Source organism: Taudactylus pleione, unplaced genomic scaffold (genome assembly GCF_031769625.1).
Source record: "Taudactylus pleione unplaced genomic scaffold, aTauple2 ptg000009l, whole genome shotgun sequence".
In the NCBI taxonomy this organism is placed as follows: domain Eukaryota; kingdom Metazoa; phylum Chordata; class Amphibia; order Anura; family Myobatrachidae; genus Taudactylus; species Taudactylus pleione.
The window spans coordinates 1,823,504-1,845,513 of NW_028284412.1; the positions used below are offsets into that span (position 1 = coordinate 1,823,504).

Genomic DNA, 22,010 nt, shown 5'->3' on the forward strand with positions numbered 1-22,010 from the left:
CTTATTAAGTGATTTTAATAGGTCTTTTTTATTGTTTCTTATAAATAAGATATATAGGGGGTATTTATCAAAGTTGGGAGAGACAAAATTCTAAAAAATAAATTACCAACCAATCAGCTCCTATTATTTATTAAACACAGCCTGCAAAATGCTGATTGGTTAGTACTTTATCTCTCACAATTTTCTCTCTCTCCCAGCTTTGATAAATACCTCCCATAGCCCTATATTATAATCATGCTGTTGTTTAGATCAGGCCCAGATGATTTGTTAATGCTTTTCATAATTTTTACTAATATAAGGTATTTATAAATTATTGTAATTTTATGCAGAGCTGTTCTGTATAGATTAATATCGTCATACTTTAAGTATAAAGCATCAGCATCTAACACAGTACTGAACATTGAGATGATCACAATACAAATAAATAACATACACAATGACCTCAAACAGGAAGTAATGAGGTTCCTGTCTGAATGAGCTTACAGTCTAAAGCCGTGTATCCACTTGCAGATAGTGATTGTACATTGTAATCATATTCTATCCTCATCCCCTGTAGTGCCTACACTAAACGATATGTCGTTCAGTGCAGGCACCCTCCCTCATCCCTGTACATGGCCAATCTATCGTTATCGGCAGATTGACCGGCATGTTCAGGCGATGATTGATGTCGGAAACGACCAGAGGGAACGCGCTTCGCTTGCCGTTTCCGACATTAAACTGCCCGATTTCTGCAGGATTAATGAGCGATTGAACGATAACGATGTCGTTATCGTTCATTTATATCTGCAAGTGGATACGAGGCTTAAGAAGTGTGGGGCACAATGAATACGTAGGGCAGCAAAATAGCTATTTGTAGTGTTGGAACCTATGCAGCTACTATGCAGCAGAAGATTAATCTGTTGCCATTGGCGCCTGTCATTGTTGCTCAGCTATTAGCATGGTTGGAATGAGGAGAGACAGTGGAAGGTGGAGGCATAATAATATGGCAAGATGACTACCTAATGTGACTGATAATTTGGGGGTCAGCAGCCTAGGTGACGTGAGAACACTTACAGATGGGTCCTCATACATCTTTTCTGCAGTTGTACCAAACAGCTCTTCTCGGCGTGCCAGGTCCCACGCGACTCTGCTAGCGCGGGGTATCTTTTTTTTGCTTTTTTTTTGCCACAAATGTGCCTTATTCGCAATGTGATGTATTAGGAAGCACCAGCAGACTCTGCTGATTCATTTGACACTTGTGCCACTGAGTCTCAGAATCGGCATACGAAGTGCTACGATGCAGCCAAGTCCACGCCAACCTCCGATTACAGACTCGGGTGCACACAGATGTACAAGTGTTGTTTATCAAATTAATCAGCACAGTCCTAGTGCGTCCTAGTACATCGCATTGCGTCATAGATTACTTAGATGCATTTTCGGCAAAAAAAAAAGTCGCCCGACGCTAGCGAAGTTGCACAGGACCTGCCGACTCACTAACGTGTTATGTGATTATACAGTATGTACACTTGAAGCTTGAGGATGCTTCAGTCTAGATTGGCACCCCTCCCCCACCCCCCCTCTAACTGGTTATAAGCAGAAACTAGCACCTGACTGCACTTTGGACCAGGCATAATCAAAAGTCCTATTTCTAAATATAAAGTATAATATATATAAATATACTATAATATATAGTGTCAGTTTTTTCGGGGTGAGCTGTGGCCCGTGTTACCCCCTGAGCTTTTCTGGCTGGGCCACTTCAGGGCATCACCACTTAACAGTTATATTCACATTTCATATCACTTTCTTTGTTTGTTTTTTATCTATGTATTATTTTTCACACATCTTATTCTCGCAACACTCTTAACACTGAGTAGCTGCCTTCACACACCTGATCATTTGTAACACTCCACTGCTATTTTTCACCAGTGTGATGCCCTGGGGTGGTTTTTGGCTGGGCTGTTTTGGGGGTGCCCTGCGCACCAGATGTTACCTCCAAAGTGGTAGGGACTTGCTTGACAAGGGGTCACCTGGACGATGGTGGGCAGATCCATATCTTTGGCCAAATATATGCTAAACACCTTTTATATGATATTCAATTGTAATATATATTTCAGTTTTGAGCAGTAATAATTGCATAGTGCAATGTCGGCGCTGCTATGTCGCTAGAAGCTTGTATGTCAGCTAGGTAGCATAAGACTACATGTAATTGTCACTATATAGTGTTACATAAAACCACTCCGAACAGCATTCAATACACATAAAAGAGAGGTGGAAAAAATGAAGGTTCGTTAATTTAAGGTAAAAATGTTGGGACACAGTGCAGAGCCCCTTGTACACCCCTCTAATGACTAATAGCACTTTCACAAAGCAATTTAGACTCAGGATATTGCCGGGCAAGGTGGGTCGACCCGGGTACTTTCTCTTACCTTGCTGGGGACCAACCTGGGTTGCCTGCGGTCTGAAAGGGTTTGATCCAGGTTATTCAACCCAGGGGGTACAGTAAACTTTTCTCTTTGGAGGTTCAGGAGCTCTGACACCCACTTTTCATGACTCATCTTTGTGAACCTGTAACAAAATGTCCACTTCTAACACGAGTTCTGTGTGAAAGGACCCAAGACCAAGGTGCAGAGTGAAAGGGGTATAGAAGCTGTGACCCGGGTCCAACCCATGTTCAAGAAGCCGACAAAAAGCCATGTTGAAAGTGTTATTATTAGGCATTTGGAACTTTTAAATTAGTTTAATTGACCCAATATATACATGTAATTTTTTAAACAAAATGGCCTTAAATTACCCCAAAATCAAATTTTAGTTAGTTTAGACACCCCAAATCTAATTAAAGTGTTTTTTTTGTTTTTTTAAATGAAAAATAGTTGCTTTTTATAATTTATTTAAAAAAAAAAAAATTTAGAGTGGCCTCAAATTCTTCTACTTTTTGTTTGCATTTGTTCCTTTACTTAGTTTGTGATTAAATGAAAAGTTAGCTTTTTATCATGTGTATTTCTTTAAAAAAAAAATCCACAAATCAGCCATGTGACACTGTTTAAAACCTCCAGTACTTTCCTTGCCCACTAACACCCTTCTATAGGATTCTGCTAACAAAGTTGTCACTTTTTTAGGGGTCCAGGATGGTTTCCAAACTCTCTTTTGCAAACTTGCACCTAATTGGATTTTGACCCCCATGAGTTTGAAATGATCTGTATTTACTAATATTAAGTTATTCTTTGTAATGCCCACATAAAAGATGCAGCACTTAGAAAATGTAAGTAGTCACATAAGTCTCTGCGGAGCTTACAATCTATATTCCCTGTTGAAAAAGCTAAGGGGGGGGGTTAACCCCCTATTGTTCCTCTGCACACTGAATTATACTTGCAACAATATACAGTATGAAGACTATATGGTAATAGAAATTCAACTAATATCTCTGCATTTTTATTACCATATAGTCTTCATATAGTGTTGCAAGTATAATGAGGAACAATAGGGGGTTAACACCCTCCCCCCCTCCTTTTTCTACTTAGTATGACCCCTCCCTTTCATGCACCTGATTAGTGCTGCTAGATTGATTGAGCAGCTGCCATTTTTTGTTTGTTGTCATGAGATGCAAGAATGAGGCAGCATTAGCAGGGCACGCTGGTTCTAGTAGTGCTAGTTGGAGTTCCCAGGGGTGACTCCCAGGTAAGCTGGCTCTCAATTTGGATGCATTTATGTACGTGCCTTTATCATGAGGCCTTATAATTGGTATGTATTACATTTGGGGTAAGCGTTTGGGTGTAGGGCCCCCGAGGCTCCTCTGGCTGGGCCTTCTCAGGACTTAATACACATAGATACTTTTCACATCACCTTTTATGTTTGTTTTTTATTCATGTAATTTTTTCACATGCATTTTAACCCCTTTTTCAACACTTACTAACTACTCGCACACATCTATACTTTATATAGTCTTCATATATTTTTGCAAGTATAATTCAGTGTGCTGAGGAATAATAGGGGGTTAAACTCCCCCCCCCCCCCCTTTCTACTTGGTATGATCATACACCTGATTAGTGCTGCTAGATTGATTGAGCAGCCGCCATTTTTGTTTGTAATCTATATTCCCTACCACATGGACCCACATACTGTAGTGTTTATTTCATCAGAAGCCATTTAGCCTATCGGTATACAGAATTTAGGGTTTACAAGCCTAGAAACATTACCATTAAAATCTATCTCACAGAAAGAAATAGTATAAACTTCACTCTGTAACTGTCACAAATAAAAAACAAATAGTTATCATGTAACCAGCACATAGCAAAACTGTGGCTACAAAGTACAAAGCTGGGACGTTGTGTACAGTAGTAACACATGGAAGTAGCCCCACGAGCCCCATAGTTTTAGATATAAGTGAAATTATGAAATACAGCAAAACAGCTAAAAGACAAGTCTGGAATACATTTTGTGCATCCCATGATTTCCTTTTTGTGAGCCCTCTGACCGCCATATTATAAACACCCCATTTTAAAAGCACTCACTATTGCCCTCACTTATATCAATCACTGACAAGAGTCCTCATGCATCAGACAGATACCTATTCATGCAGCCCGTTATTACAGAACCTCAATCCCAGGCCAACTGATCACCAATATACTAGATTATTACTCCCACCTACAATACAACAACCATTATCATCATTCATGAAAGTTCAATCTTACAGCGTGAGTGTTCCTTTGGGACATCATGTGCCTACTTCTGCTTAAATACACCATCTTGTCTGGGAACACACATAGATTTCAGCATCTGGAGATGGTAACATTTTGCACCATTCAGTAACGTCATGTATTTAGGTGCACAAGCTCTAGATACGGACACCAGATGTACTCACTCAGGACATAATCATCTATATTATAAAGGGGTGGAGAATACCCATTTACAGGGGTGTCCTCTGCATTGAAGCTGGGTCCAGTGCTATATTCTTCCACAAAGTGACATGAATTAGCAGTTTGTTTGGTTTTCTTTGCATCTTCCAAGTACATTACTATAGTAGATTTACATTCCTAGGCACACTTTGTCCAGTGAAATAAAATGTTTCAGCCACACAAAAGTAACCGATATCGGACAGTCCTGATGCACCCTCTCAGTCAGTCATGATTAATATACCCCCATACAGCAGCCAACCAGTATTGTACACTGTGCACCGTTTTTGAGCATTCCCAATCTAAAACTGGCACTGGTTGTTTAGCAACTCAATGGTGTAAATTGGTTTATCAGTCTATTGTCACAGATCTGTGGTCTTTTGTCTGCTTACATGTGTCAGTATGATTTTTCTGCCAGGTCTTCAGCTGGAACAAAACTTGATAGCATTAAACGAACACTATATTTATTAATATGTAATTAAAGACTGGAAGGAAAAGAGAAAACCCCCAGAAGCTAGTTAGTGCTTACAAGAAATCCGTTAAGTGTATAGTTTAAAAAGAGCCTTATTATCCTTAGATGGAGATATGTTTATTACAGCACTCTAGTCAATATTTGTTCAAATATTACTCATCCTGTAATCTCCCATAAAAGCAAATTATTTTTATCCTCCTCCTATTACAATCTCAAACTCATTTAAATGTCAATTAAATTTGAAATATGTACATTTGTCAGCGATTCCTCGTTCCGGCCACGCTGATGTGAGGCAGGCCTGTCCGTGCATTCTCACCATGCATATCGTCCTCATTAAAAATAAACCCATGCAGCTGTATTAATGCACACAGGCTCCACGCTACCCGCGGCTATGGCAGGATGTGTGTTTGACATGGTATTTAAAAAGAAGCAAGCTGTCACTTGTGTCACGTGCAGGTGTTAACATAAGGGGGGCGAGCACTTGGACTGAGCGCAGTATGGGCAGCGGCCGACATCAGTGATGACGTGACATTAAATACCAGATTGACACAAAAAGTCTCAGTCATCTTCACTGCTGGACGAGGTCTAAATATCTTCAACCATTTGAAATCTCCCATACAGTAAATCATTGAATACAGAGTCATCACTGCATCGATGCAGAAGTGATGGAGGATCTGGCTGTACAATAAATTAATCACTGTAAATCCACTGTTGGCTATTAAACATACAAACCTGTAGAAAGTAGCATAGATCCTGGAATTAAAATGATCACGATTTATATTCCATGGTTTGATGAAAATCTGAGTAGAAGCTATAATGATACAGGCTTCTGTTTGGTCTTGTGTGTAATATTTCCTTATTAAATTGAGGCGTAAAAATGCTGGGAACTAACGGCTTACACAAGCCGCCGCTTAGTAATTCTAGCCCACCTCCATAACTATAGAGCGTCCTCCTGGACGCTCGTATAGCTGTGGGTCACCACCCACAGCCTATACGAGCGTGCAGGATGATGGTCGCGATGGTCTTGACCATCGCGACCATCGCCAGTGCGAACAGAAGCCTGCGGTTGAGTTTTTCAACCGCAAGGCCAGGAGTGATTTTGGCTCTATCAGAGCCCAAATCACTCCCACTGACATCACTAGTGATGTCAGTGGGGCCGGCTTCTGGCGGTAGGCGTTCCCGGCACGCCCACCAAAGGGGGCGTGCTGTCAATCAACATCGACAGCACGCCCCCTTTGATCAGACACAACGAGCGAAGGAAAGTCCTTCGCTCGTCGCGTCTCGCGCATGCGCAGTGCACACCATCGACCCACATGCGAGCGGACAGCCGCTCGCGAGTGGGTCTGAATCAGGCCCAGTGTGTTAACTTTTGCTTAATTACACATAAAAACAAATGCATTACTTATAAGATGGAAACCCCCCCCCCCAAACTCTATTTTATGTAAAATATATAAATTGTGTGAACAGTCAACTCCTCAATTAGTTCACTCAATAGTAAAGGCTACACAATTGTTCTAGTTACTAATATAGACACACTCACTGAATGCAGAACTGCTTACTTACAGTCATTACAAGTCAGTTTCTAATGGTGCCCAGAAACGTTGCAATGCACCGTGTAGGGCGGCTGCCGATCCGTAGATCGTGCTGCCACCACTGGCAATCATGTGGTCTCCACTGACAGCACGATATGCCGGTTCCTCCATCTGAATGGGATCGTACATCGCATCCCAGATCAGATGAACCTGCGGGAAGATCTGGGGGTACGATCCTGCGGGAGCGCGCAGCACGATATCAGGTACGATATCGTGCCCATACACGGCACAATATAGCACCTATATCGGCACGTATATCATGCCGTGTATGTCCAGCATGAGATGCAGCATAAAAAAAGCAAATGTAAATAACAAGTTTATAATAACAATTCTACACATTTAACAAGTAGAACTGATCATATAGTACTGTGTATATAGTACTGATCATATAGTACATTTGTTTAATATAATTATTTAATACAGTTGAGTCTACCATATCCAAATATTGCAAAATACAGAATATTCTGAAATACGGAATTTTTTAGAGCGCGACTGAGATAGTGACACCTTTGATCTATGATGGTTCAATGAACACAAACTTTGGACCTCATTCAGAGCCACTCACAAAAAGCGAGCGCTCGCTCTGAATGACGGTGGCTGCTTTTTTTTTGTTTAGCCGGCCTCCTGGATGCTCGCTAAGCTGTGGGTGACCATCGGGCTTGCAACGAGACCTTGTGGTAGGGTCTCGTCTGCCGCAAGCCCCATTGAGCTTCCTGCTCTAATAGAGCTGGAAGCTCACTACTGACGTCACTAGTGATGTCCGTAGGGCCGCCCACAAACGTCAGGCGTTCCTTCAGGAACGCATCCGATTGTCCAGCCACCCCCCTCCTCCCCGCCTACAAAATGGGGCGAGCTGTCGATCAACATCAACAGCCACCCCGTTTGTAGCGAGCCCCGGAGTCAGTGAATTTCTCATTCGCTCCGGGGCTTGCGCACACCCCCACCATCGACCCGCTTGTGAGCGGGTCTGAATGAGGGTCTTTGTTTAATGTACAATGTAATAAAATATTGTATAAAATTAACCTTAGGCTGTGTGTATAAGGTGTATATGAAACCTAAATGAATTTCATGTGTGTACACAAACTTTGTTTGATGCACAACATTATTAAAAATGTTGTATAAAATGACCTTTCAGGCTGTGTGTATATGAAATATAAAAGCATTCTGTGTTTAGACTTGGGTCCCATTCCCAAGATATCTCATTATACGGAAAAATCTGATATCCAAAATACTTTTGGTCCCAATAATTTTGGATATTGGAGACTCAACCTGTATTGTATAACTGATACATTGCTTTGGTAATGGCTGAGATCTTCTCACCTACCTAATCCTCTTATGGTCAAATATCTTCCTAACCACCATTCACATTGACCCTGACGCAGAGTGAAACACAAGTCAGTGCTTCGGAGCGGAGTATATGGCGACGCTGAGACGTATGTAACTCAGTGACATCTCCATTTGTGGCTGCAGGGGCGTAACTGGGTGGTAACAAAGCATACACACACAGTCCAAATTCAGCAAGGACGTGTAGACACAATTGAGGGCTATGTAGAATTATGCTTGTGTGCAGATAGGCCTGCTCTTAGATGGATCTCTTGTGGCAGGGTAGGGCTCGTGCAAGTGCACAGTGATAATTGCAATTGACTCGGAATACTGGTAAATATCTGTGTTTTTCTCTGTGCACACAACGTGGGTGTAAGTACAGGATGTAGTTATGAGACCGGCGGCCATGCGGAATCTCGGCAAGGGATTTAACATAGTCGTCGAAATACCGACGCCTACATTAATCCTGATGCCGGACCGTTCGTCCTCTGCCGGGGGTAAGTATACACGTAGCTGGGGATGGGACCCCCGGGGGGACTTAGTGTAGGCACCCCCCCCTCCCGGGAAGGTTAGGGTTAGGCTAGGGAAAGGGGGGGGGGGGTTAGGTTTAGGCACCACTACGGGGGGAGGTTAGGGTTAGCCCCCCCCGGAGGATTAGGTTTAGGGTGTGGGGAGGGGGGGTTAGGTTTAGGCACTAACGGGGGAGAGTTAGGGTTAGGCACTGGGGGGGAGGTTATGGTTAGACACCCCAAGGGAGGGTTAGGGGTGGGAGAGGGGTAGGAATAGTATACTTACCTGCACTGTCGGAATTTTCACCAATCGGGCAGCCAGCGTCGGGATTTGAGCCCGGCGGTCTTTCATACTGATTCTGTAACTACAGCCCACTTCTCCCTCGGCCCCATGTCGTTCTTTCTTTGGTCCTTTACTTACCTTAGTGGACACCTCGTTGACTGGTGTTGAGTCTTTAAAAGAGACTATTATCAAAACTGTATAATTAAAACGTGATGTTTAAGCAATACCTTGAGAAGGGTGCAGCTGGTAGCAAGTTTATGGAGAAAAATATTTGCATGAAAAGTTAAGGTGTGTACACATACACACTAGACCAGGCCTGGCCAACCTGAGGCTCTCCAGCTTTTGTGAAACTACAAGTCCCAGCATGCTCTGCCACGGTTTTGCTATTAGGAAATGTTAAAACTGTGGCAGGGCATGCTGGGACAACAGCTGGAGAGACACAGGTTGGCCAGGCCTGCACTAGACGATTCGCTCCATGAGCGATATCGTCTAGCGTGTCCCCGGCAGGGGTGTGCTCAATGTCGTTAACGACATGGAGCGTACATACTGAACAATATCATGAACGATATCATTCAGTGCAGGGCATCCTCCCTCATCCCCAAACATGCAACAACCTGACGGGTTCCAGACTATAAACAGACAGTAATTAGTTAGACAATGTCTAGATAGACACCAGATGTTAGACAGTTAATAGTTAGAGAAGGATAAAAGTTCGACACAGACAAAAGTCAGACACACTAAAGTTAGACATGTCAAAAGTTCGACAGGGTCAAAAGTTCGACATGAAAAAGATCGACACATTTTTGTTTTTTAGGATTAGGGTTAGGCACTTACTGGAGGGTTAGGGTTAGGCAACAAGGGGAGGGTTAGGGTAAAGATTAGGGCTAAAAAACAAAAATAATAATTATCGACAATTTTTTGTGTCAACCATTTTCATGTCGAACTTTTGACCCTGTCCAGCTTTTGTACCTGTCGAACTTTTTACATGTCTAACTTTAATGTCTCTGACATTTGTTTGTGTCTAACTTTTTTCCCTGTCTAACTGTTGACTGTCTAACATCTGGTGTCTATCTAGACATTGTCTAACTAATTACTGTCTATCTCTTATATCACACCCCAAACTGACAATATCGCTTGCATATTCGGGTGATGAACGACAATGACCAACGACCTGCGGGAGTGTGCATCGTTCGTATTATCGAGTGTGTCTGTATTATCGTTGATCGTTTTAGCATACACACTGGTAGATAAAGTGAACGATAACGATATAGTTATCGTTCAGTCGTTTAATATCGGCAAGTGTGTACGCACCCATAGTTAATAGTGAGTGGAGAAAGATGGATGTGAGCTATCCAGACCAATCTATGCTACAGTAGTTGAAGAAACCAGTCAGACATGATCACACAGTGATTCCACATTAATGAGAGCGTTCATTTGAAATGTCTTACCCTCTGAGTGATACAGCGTTGATAACAGAGCTAACCTTATAATAAAAAATGTGAGACATGAGAAAGAATGTCATTCGTGTTTAAGGAGAATGTTCATGAGATTTTATACCTGTCATTCATTTCATAAGATGCATTTTTTTCCTGCTTTAATGTTTCTTTATCACATTTCTATTGCAATTAATATATCTATATATTTTTTTTTAACAAACATGTTGGTCTGACAATGAAAGTACATGTGGCTTTCATGGCTCTATTCTCTAGAGTCACTCAGTGCTTTATGACTGTGGGGTATATGTATTAATAATCGTGGTACTGCCGCGATTATTAACGGTCCAACTCACCGGGGATATTTTAAGTTTTAGTAATATCCCAGCTATGTACTACCAGGAACTCGCAGGGACAGCAGTTGCGGTAACCGCTATCCCCGTGAGTTATAACCCCGGCATTTAGGAGAAGTCTTTCACAGAAGTGAAAGACTTCCCCCGGGGGAAGCTGACACTGCGCATGCGCAGAGCGTCAGCTTCAGGGACCGGCCAGGGACTATGAGAGAGAGATCAAAAGATCTTTCTCCTTCCCCTGGAGACCCCGTAGACCAACAGTAAATTACACCATCTGAAGATGGTGTAAACTACCTGTGCTAAGCTCCGAAAAGCTTCGCTCTTTGGAGTTTAGTACATAGGGGTCAGATCATAGTCCCCATTGATAATAATGAGGACTGCGATCTGCAGTGCTACTTAGCACTTTGCCAGAGATTTCTGTGAAATCTCCTGCATTGTGCTTTTAGTACATAGGATCGATACATAAAATTATGCAAAAACTGCAGTTTCTGTATGATTTTATGTAAATATTGGCTCGATTCATATGCCCCAGTGTGCACTATTGTTCTTTGCTAAACACTAGGGCTGCAGATAATCTGATATGCTAAAATGCTTGATTTTAACCAAGGGGGGCAGTTTTAAATACCAGTGATTAGTTAATCAAGTTGGGAGTAAAGCTACAGTAGGTACACGCTGGGTGATATATCGATTTACCGGCCGATATATCGCGAGTGCTTCGGCAGTTGTGTACCCCCGATATGTCTGTGAACGACGAAGTTCACAGATATATCAGTGCATCTGCTGGTGTGAACGGACGACCTGACGATTGCCCATACACATGCTACAGGGACCCAGTGGTGAGTGACAGCTCAACTGGGCGGGCAAATTTAGATGTCCGCCCACTTGTAACGTCAAGCCCAACACATCGGGTGGACGATTGGTACGTATATATACACTTACCAATCGTCAGATAGGTTGGCGGGTGTCGACCTAGTGTGTACCCAACTTTAAACAAAATAGAGCAAGTTACTTTGTACCTTGGCAAAACCGTACTGTACTGCAAGTGGGGCAGATGTAAGATGTGCAGAGACTTAGCTTTGAGAGGGGCTTATTCAACCTGAAATTGCAGTGTAAGAATAAAGCTGTCCAGCATATGCGGGATACATGCAAAAGCAGACAGTATTTACCCTGCAGGCAAAAACAATAGATGTATTTGCCCCAGAGCCGTAACTAGACTTTTTGGTGCCCTGTGCCAGAAAGAGCATTGGCGCGCACCCCGCTCCCTATTTTTCAAATAGAGACATAGGACACATACCCAAAAAAGGGCCATGGCCTCATGGGGAAGGGCCAGGGAAGAGATAGGGTCCAGGAGCTGCTGGGGATAAAAGGAGAAGCTACAAGTGAGAATGATAATAAACAGGAAATTGACAGGCCCAAACAGCGCCCCCTGCGGGGCCCTGTGCCATGGCACAGATCTCACCACCCTAGTTACGGCCTTGATCTGCACCCCTTGCAGTGCAACACTGTTGTTATAAATGAAAATTGACTTGCTCTTTTTATTGCTTTAATCACTTACTCTCCCGAAAGGTACAGGAGGCTATTGATTTTTTCAGGTAGTTCTCTGCTCCCCTAGAAGAGTTGGTGGACCTCTCACATCCCGCACACTTTGCAGTGAAGTGGGCAGGATAAGGAGATAAAATACCGGGAATCGCCAACCCAACCCGTAGGGAGGGGTTGGGCTAAACTAACATATTTTCAGACCCGCCCCCTTCCCATGGGTCCGTGATTCAATGCATTTTGCTAAATGATGTAAAGATCCTGGCCCCACCACCAAAATGGTCAGCTGCGGCTCCTCTCCAGGGTTCTCCTGGAGAGAAGAATAGAGAGAAGAACACAAAATAGGAAAGTATGCTTTACTCTCAACTCCAAATCAGGCCCATTATCAATTGGGGTCCAAGGGCATTGCAGTGTCCACTGTAATCCCTCTAGTAGTGTTAAGTACAATCATTTTCTCTCCCTCTTATGTCTGCATAACTCATTAAGAGTTATTTTGGATTGGGAACCCATAATGACAAACTATACTGAGCAAACCTCCTGTTAGTGCCGCATCTTGCCCTGTGCTACAGTGGTTTCGGTAAATCTCAAGCAAGTTTGGGGATGTTGGGTAAAAATTTGGACTCATGAAGATAACCCGTCAACTTGTATCACTTTGGCTCACCTTTTGGGAATATTGTGTAATGCCTGACTGTCTTCTCCTCCTATCTTCTCAGTGTTGCGAAGCCCACACGCCACTATACTGTCTTCCTCTCTGAAGATTCTTCTGATGATGAATTCCTGCAGGACGAGGATCCTGTTTCTGCCTTCTCTGAAAACTTTATCTTCTCTGCTCCCTTTGAATGGTCTCTGTCTAAATCTGTCTCTCTCATTTTTTTTTAAGAATGGTTTTCATAGTACCGATAACCTGAGTAGCATACATTTGAGGATGAAATGTATTTCTGCACTTCTGATACAAGCATTGTGTATTACAATGAACACTGAAGCATTAATCCTTGTCTGAGATGTGTCTATCATCAAGCATCCTAAGGCAACTGTCTTAAGGGTCCCCATACATCTCCCTGTCGATTCCCCAATGTGGCCGTAACCGCTGATACATTGATCGGCAGTTATTGAAGTTCACCAGTCTATCGGGGGATCAGTGAAATTTATGTTAAATATCTCAGATTTGCTGATCCCGATCTTATTTCAGACAAGATCGGCAAATCATGGAAATCCAACATGCTGGATTCCACCAATGCCCCGGCGTCTGGGGATCAGGGAATTGTCCCAATACATTGCAGATGTATGGGGGTCTTTAGGCAGCAGGTCTTTAGGTATAACTAGGGAATTATTTTACAAAATGTTCATTTTCATGCTACAAAAGTCTACTAAGTACTTTATTTGTTGTAAATAATGAATAAAGAAAAAAGTTTTTTGTATTTTATAGTGAAAACGACTTACTTATGTTTAGAAGAGTTTGTATAAAGGATGAGATTAAAGCCAAAAAAATAACTTGGACCACGCCTGCCTGATCCTTGTTATCTTATTATATCTATATACCGATAAATAATTTGACTAATTTCAGAGATATTAACCCATGCACTTTATGTTGCTAGGCCGCAACAGTACCGCACCTTGAAGGAGTCGGATCCAGATGGAGATGAGATGATCAGTCCAGAAAAGGAGAGCGACTCCATAACTGACCTGGAGCAACCAAATAGGCAAATCTCAAACATTAATCTTCTAGAGGACATGTTTAGTAACCTAGATGCAGAATCACAACCACCACTCATAAGTCAAGCCAAGAGTCTGGAGGATCTCAGAACACCCAAAGAGGACCATGAGGACCACTTCACATTTGATTATCAGGTGCTAGAACATTTCAATTTATTTATGGTGAAACAAATTAACAGTGTTCAAATTTTGACTGATGCAGTTGGCCTGATACAAAGTTGGTAGCAGCTTGGGCGCAAATTACTCCAAAAAAATTAGAGCACACACAACTTTCCACACATAGTAAAGCTGTACACATCTTCAGCTGAGTCCAGATCCGCACGGGGCAGTATATGCACCTAGATTGCGACAAGTCATAATCATCAAGGTGCATTTGTACCTGTCCCATAGCAGGTGTGAAATTTACGCCACATAGCAGCCAGTTATGTGCATAATTACTCATTTGATTAAGATGCATTTGCTTGACCTTTGTCTAGGTGAGGACCCCTCCCCACACCCCTTCCCACACCTTTGCCAACTATCTAGTTGTGACACTTGATCAGACATCCCACTCTATGGCGCATTTGCTTTCTGGGCATGCACTGTACAAAAATATGCAAAATTCGCCACTCCAGTAGTGATCACTTTGCATCCAGTGAGTGGACAGGGCAGCACAGTATTGACATGCCACTTCATGTGACAATTTGTTAATATTTTGTGCTTCAATTAGAAAGTCCTACATTGCTTGGTTTAATATACTGTATGGAAGTTGTTTAGTGAAGTGTTATAGAGATCATCCAGTGAAGAAACAGCAGCTCTATTATCAGAAGTTTTTATTGCATGTTAATTCACACTTAAATAGCTAAAGGTCCTATATATGGCCAACACTTTGCCACCATACTAGGTGATTCAACACTTGCAGTAAACACCTCAGAGAAATTTGCTGCTTTTCCTTGGCTGGAGACAAGATGGCTCCTGTAGACAGTGTGCCCTTATCTTGTAGAATCGGTGGAATAGTGTTTCTACTTAGATGCCCCATTTCTTAGTGATTTATGGTAGAGGGCATTGATCGTGGATCAAATTTGTTATAGATTAATTCTTTTTTTTTTTTTTTTTTAAATGTTTTGTTCTCTCTAACAACGTTGCTTTATATAATCTCATTTGGCAGAGAATGGATCTTACAGTCCCTGACAGAAATCGCTTGGTGCCAGCAATGAAATACAGCCACCCATATAACAAACTGTGGAGCATGGGCCAGGATGATATGGCTATCCCTAACAAGTATCTCCAGATCTCACCAGAAAGGCATCTAACCCTTCCTGGCAGTGACACTAGCACCCCACACAAGGAAATTACCTTGATCTCTGTAGAGAAAGAGGGGTCATCTTGCAGCACCCAGAGCAGTATCACTATACCACGACCACATGGGAGGAAGACTCCAGAGCTAGGAATTGTCCCACCTCCACCAGCACCTAGAGTCTCTAAGCAGCAGAATGCACCAGCAGTAATAGAACCAGGCAAGTTACAGCTAGGTGAGAGCATCAGCTTCCCTGTGCAAAAAATAGCTGGACCCTTTGTGGATCCACCAGCAGCAGATGGATACAGACCAGTACCTGATTCTAGTTCTATGGATATGCTGCAGCCAGTTAAAGTTTCTGGGGATATTAGTGTAAGTGATGATATTCTAAGCCTTTTGGATCCTTTAAAAACAGGTCAATGGCAGAGTGACAACCCACCTACTGTAGGTGGTGGTGGTGGTCAGAGCTCTGAAACCCCCCGTTGCTCCAGCACTCCATGTTTTACTCCACTACAAAGTGATTTTGCTACTACAACTTTCCCTCACCAATTGGGGTTCTCCACTCCACAACCCACATTTATACATTCACCGCTAAATCCATTTATCCAAGCAATGCCACCAGAACATCCAGTCTCTGTAATGGGCATCACAGCAAGGCCATTCACTCCACCAGTTGGCTCCAACTCTCTTTTCTCTAGGTCTTTGTTTTATCACAGTCAGAGACGTCCCACTCCGGACTTACTGGGAAGTGGTCTGCTAACCCAAGCGCCATCAGGTTCACTCAATCCACTAATACAGCAAACTCATACAACCTCAGAAACACGGCAAAACTATCCACCAACCATCAGCGGCCCTGCAGGCCATAGAACTTTGCCTTTGACTCGACCGCGCTCTAAGCCGCTAGACAGCAAGGCCAGAGAGTATCCAGCCATCCCTCCTAGACCTTCTAAAATTTCAGACCCTGTCCTTCTCCCCTCTAGACCTGGTCAGTCCAAAGACCCCTTTGATGAGCTGATCAGCAAAACCAAACAGGCAGTAACGTCAACGCCGGGTAAAGTAGAACAGCTCAGAAAACGGTGGGAGACTTTTGAGTAAGATTCAGATTTACAGTTCATTATTGAGAAGCATATAATCCAGTTTTAAAAGAACTTTACCAACCCACGTGGAATGCTCAAGAGATCAAGTATTTCCTTATGAATTTCCATTTGCAAGTAAAGGCTTTAATTTCAAAGGACTCAATATACAATTGTATTTCTTCGAGTAGGTAACTCATAAACACCCAGGTCTTGGTCACGTCTGATTACTTTCCTGATGTGGAACTACTGAATCTAGAGCTTTAGTCTCATAGAAGATGCTTCTGGTGCAGAACGTGCATCACAGTATGAAGTCTCTCATGGAACGTAGAGTGACATACAGCTTGCCTCACTGACTTCCTACTTGGCACAATAGCCCCCTTGAAAATGCATTGTGATGTAAGTGTATTATTATCACCATGTACTGCAATTTATTAAGCTGCACAAGTTTTAGTGTTCTATTATAAATTCTGCCATTGTGACGATCTATACAGTTCTGTACATGTTATTTGCAGCCACAAAGACTTTGCCTGAAGATGTTACTTATACAGTGGTTGTGAGTCTTAATGTGTGCACACCTGTCAATTAGGAGTCTCTTTGACTTTGTAAGCAGTTGGTATAAGTCATTGTCTCCAGAACAAGGATAAGTAGTTACTCTCAGTGCTGTTCTAGCTCGATGACACATCAATAGTTTAATTATCAACGTCAGGTAGAACCAATTAGATGTGTTTTTTGGTCCCCCAAAAAATGGCTTCAAACCCTAGAAGACCGTGTGCAGTAGTTTCCTATGTACCTTGCACACTGTAGTGTCCCCGTGTTTACCTAAGCACTCTCCTTGTGTACCACCAACAGACCATCCCTTACTGTGTCCAAGTGAATTATCCTAGTTAACTGAGCCATAGGCTGGAGAGAAAACGTATTGGAACTTCAACATACACTACACTCCTCTGCACATTGGTTGGTACAAAGCCAATATAAATACACATTACATACACAATGGACGTTGTACTAGGTAGTCTGTAAACCACAGATTCTCACTACAATATTACACATGTAACCGGGGATACATTTATATGTTAAACCACCATTTCACTATTTACTACACACTAAATTAACTTTTTTTTTTTACTGAAAAGTATATTTGCTAGAAGGTTGCGGCGGTGTTAAGCCTGCCTGATGCCATAAAAATCACTTTTGATACACCAAACATAACCATGCATGTTACTGTACATTTATACAGATCTACACCCCACTAATGATCAGTATTCACTCTACACTGTTGTTTGACAAGGGAAATGTAGGGTCTTTTCTTTTTCCAGTATTAAATGTTGTGAGATGTCCTAAGCACTACTTTCACATACGCAATGTTAGTCTTCCAAAGTAGTGATCGATTTGTCACTCTGGATCCAATGGTGAACGCCAGCGGTATTGTTTGCCTAATTGCCCTTCATCTCTGATTGTCATCTCAGCAGCATCGCAGGTTTGAGCCAGTAGTAGAAACAATATGTGTAATATTATCTAGATCTGATTGGGCAGATAGTAGAGGCTGCAGTCACCATCTTTCTCTGGGACTGTGTGATGCCCACTATGCTGACCTTACTTTGGGGGTAAATATGTTCTCTTTTTTTTAGTGATGTTAATAAAGAAATTGTAAAATGCTCTGCGGGTGGGTGTGGTATGACTAGTCAGCATTTAGAATGTAGACAGGTTCTGATCGTCGACAACCAATATATCGACACACAAATAGGTCAACCTAGTTAAAATGTTGACAGATTCAGAATGTCAACATTTAACATGTCAATATATGGTGTCTTTCTTTTATTTTTTTAGGGCTAGGTTTAGGCTAAAAAAAAGGCAAACACATGTTGATATGTTTTAGTGTCGACATTCTGAACGTCTACCTAATTGTATGTCGACAAATTGGTTGCTGACCTAACGTCCATGTTCACATTCTGACTGTTGCCATTAATAACCAGTCGACATTCTGGTGTTGATATTCTGTATGTGTTATACCTGAGCGTAAACCGTGTGGGTGGGCATCAGCTGGGAAGAGGGCAGAATGAGCTGGTGTCTCATATGTGGTAGGAAATGAGAATATACAGTTCCCTTGCACGCAGCGTTAGCACATGCGCAGAAGACTCGGCCCGCACTTCCATGGTGTATGCCCAAATGAATGGCGCAGATTTCATTTACACATGCGCGGCAGCTGCCACTGCCAGTACCGCTTCATTTGTCTTTGTTCATCGGCCCACTGTATGTACCCGGGGGACGGGGTAGGTGCAGGGCTGCTGGCTGGCAGCCTAGCAGCTCTTTTGCGCATCAGTGAGAATAGAAAACCACTGGGCCCACGGCTGCCAACGATGGTGGAAAAATATTTGATTATCCAACATCGATGGCAACTGACATCGGCGGGTGACCATCAATGATTTCAAATCATCGACGGTCGATGGCCATTCCTACTCAGCAGTATGCAGCTATTGTGCTATTATGGGAAGAAGGCAACACATTGCATAACCTTATATGGATTGGGTACGGGATGCCGGTGGTCAGAATACCAACAGCGCCATCCCGACAGTTAGAATCCCGACTCTCAAAGGTAAGTACCCCTACACTAACACCTAACCCATCAGGAAAGTGGTTTTATGATGATTTCTAATTCAGTAGCCTATTGGGCAGAGGGTATTCAACACGTGGCCCTCCAGCTGCTGTGAAGCTACACATTCCACCATGCCCTGATGCAATTTTAGCATTCATTAATAGCAAAACTGTGGCAGAGCATGCTGGAATATGTCATGGGGGGCCCACACCCTGCACCCATATAATTAGTATACTTACCTCTCCAGAGTCCTGCGTCGGACAGTTGCTCTGACATTAATCAGTAGGAAAATGGCCGCCGCACATGCACAGTAGTATTGTCCCCGGGAACAAGGCGTTGGTGCCATGTTCCCAGAGGCCTGCGCATATGCAGTAGCCAGAGTCTACTGCGCTGCTGGAGAAGAGGGTGCCCTCACAGAGGCTACACATGGGCCCTCTCCTCTCCTAAAGTGCCCCTGCTGGGATGTCAGCATTCGGGATGACGGGTCTAATTACCGGCGTCGGAATCCCGGCTACAGACTACTGATCGTATTGGGGGTTAGGCACTAAAAAAAAGATGTTATGGTTTAGGGTGTGGGGAGGAGGGGGTTAGGTTCAGGCACTGGGTGGGGGGGGTTAGGGTTAGGCACAACAGAGGGTTAGGGTAGGGAGAGGGGGAGGGTTTCTGACCGCCGGGATCCCAACTGCCGGCAAGCCATCCCAGACTTCCCTGCTGCACACCCTACACAAATCATTCTACTTACCTCTCCAGAGTCCCACAGCGGCCAGCACTGCAGAACAGTAGAAATCACTGGGAAAATGGCACTGCGCACATGTGCATTAGAGAAGTCTCCGGGAGGCTGGCAGGGGTGTCATGTTCCTGAAGTCCTGCGCATGCACAGTGGACTCTGGAACAAAGTCAGTCTACTGCGCTGCTAGAAATAAGGGGACCCACACGGGCCCACTCCTCTCTTATACCACCTCTGCCCTGTTACTAACTGAGTAACCACTGGCTGGCTGCTTCCCAACACTGTGGCAGTGTGTTCTCGTTACATTACTTTTTCCCCCCTCTCTGAACCACTGTAGACGGCCATCTGTGCAAGGTACTGTGCAGCAAGACTGCAGCTCTGTGTTATACTACCTCCTCAGTCATGTATATCACAGAGGCAGTTAAAGAGAGGAGGGGGTCTCCACCTCTCACTGCTGCAATACCTGCCACAGTGCACATGGGAAAATCTCCAGGAGAATTGTGCCAGCTCCATCTTACCAGTGATTCCTGTATGTGCATGCACTGATCGGAGAGAATCGCTCTTATGTCATTCTCCCAGTGATTCCTGCTCCACTTGGCAGATCAGTAAGTATAACCTAAGGGTGTGAATCCATTATAGATGTGCCTATGCATATACATACATAACATATATACACTATATATTCTTCATGTTCGTGTAGGTGGATTGCTAATGGAAGATAACTATTATACGCCAAACTAAAAATGAGCTTGACTAAAAATATTTGAAAAATCACCAATGAGTTGTGATTGCTATTTATAAACAAGGAGTTCTGAGATTGGCACCTTCTGCACACAAGGCAGATCAGTAATGTCCATGAGCCACTGGATTGCTGGTTCCTGTAGAGACTGTACCATGCTAACAGTGCCTCACACTTTAGTGCTAAGGTTACTTTATGTGGTAAATAAGTAGAAAGAAGATGATCAAATAGGTACATCATTCTAAAGTAATGATAGGCAGCCTGTGGTATCTTGACTGTCAGGGAACTAAAGGTTCCAGCATGCCTCGCCAGCCATAGTATATGTAGGAGGAAAGCAACAGGAGAGCTACACATTGACTATCTAACCTTGATGCAGATCAGTGTTAAGCAGTGGTGGATCTTACCTACTGGCCGCGAGGCTGCAGCCAGGGAGAGGTGTCTCCTTCCCCTGGGACTGCCAGTCCGGGCTGCGATGAGCAGAGAGCGGCTTCCAGTGGAAGCCGCTGCTCTGCCTTCCGGGCAGCCCTACAGGGCTGCAACCAATGCAGCCCCGAGAAGCTGGTGTTAAGCATGCACAGCGCCACACATGCGCCGGTCCCAATGCCTGCCAGATTCATTGAGCAGGCGCCGAGACCCAAGCCTGCAGCAGCCCTCAGGGAAGAGGGCAGGAGCTGCTGCTGGTGTTAAGTGTAACACATGGCAGGTGTGTGTATGTTTATCACAGTGAGATAACTTTTGGACAAACCTGCCATGCTGCTTCTAAGCCTCTATTTGCCATAAATCCCTACAAGGTATATATTAACTGTTAAAAGGCTTCTATTAAAGTACAAATGTATGCAGTGCTCCCTGTTACAGATGTTATCTCTTAGTCATTCTGTTGATTACTAATGACCATTGATAACATCTAACCGATTATAGTTTTATAGTATTCTGGCACCTGGGAGTTTGGGAGAAATAGAGTCACTGTCCACCCCTGGCTGTGCAGTACAAGTGATTCACACCTTTCCTACACACCACCCCACCTGCTGGCCACTAGCTGTTACTGCAAATCTGGATGTGTGTTTTCTGTCAGACATATATAAAATATTGAGTGTCATGTTTTGTTATTATGAAATGCATGGAAATATTCCAGAACAAGATAGTAGACAACCTATGAATCACAATGGAAGAGTTATATACTCTGGGAGAAAACTGGAAATTATACATAGTATCATCTGTGTGCAATGGAGATATAAGAATATTAAAATGATGCACTATCTGATGTTACTGCACTAATAATGTATGACATAAAGTGCTTATAAGGTCGCCTGTGTTCCGTGGTAAATATTATGTATGCTGGAAGTCACTGTTCAGGTCAAAAATGCCTCTTTAGTATTGTTGCTGTTGTACTGAAGCCTTCTCTGGTAGCAGAGAATTAAAGTGGACCTGTCTGATTATAATTCAGTAACATCTCCTGCAGAAGCCTCCTTGATAGTATTTTTATTGTTAATAGGTTTAAACATTATTTCATTCTTTTT

The 22,010-nt window shown here is 43.1% G+C and overlaps 1 protein-coding gene across 3 annotated transcripts in view; it reads left to right on the plus strand.

Annotated features, from left to right (window-relative positions):
* The window catches only part of DENND1A (DENN domain containing 1A), a 742,523-nt gene extending 722,933 nt beyond the window's left edge, over positions 1 to 19,590 (plus strand). For 2 of the 3 annotated variants that reach the window (XM_088466860.1, XM_088466868.1), the window contains 2 exons: positions 13,965 to 14,217; positions 15,230 to 19,590. In XM_088466860.1, coding sequence (XP_088322986.1) covers positions 13,965 to 14,217; positions 15,230 to 16,453 — 1,477 coding nt within the window. In that variant the 3' untranslated portion in view covers positions 16,454 to 19,590. Of the gene's footprint in view, positions 1 to 13,082; positions 13,212 to 13,964; positions 14,218 to 15,229 lie in introns of all 3 variants that reach the window. The other variant, XM_088466851.1, reaches the window with a different exon arrangement.
* Positions 19,591 to 22,010: the final 2,420 nt, after the last annotated feature.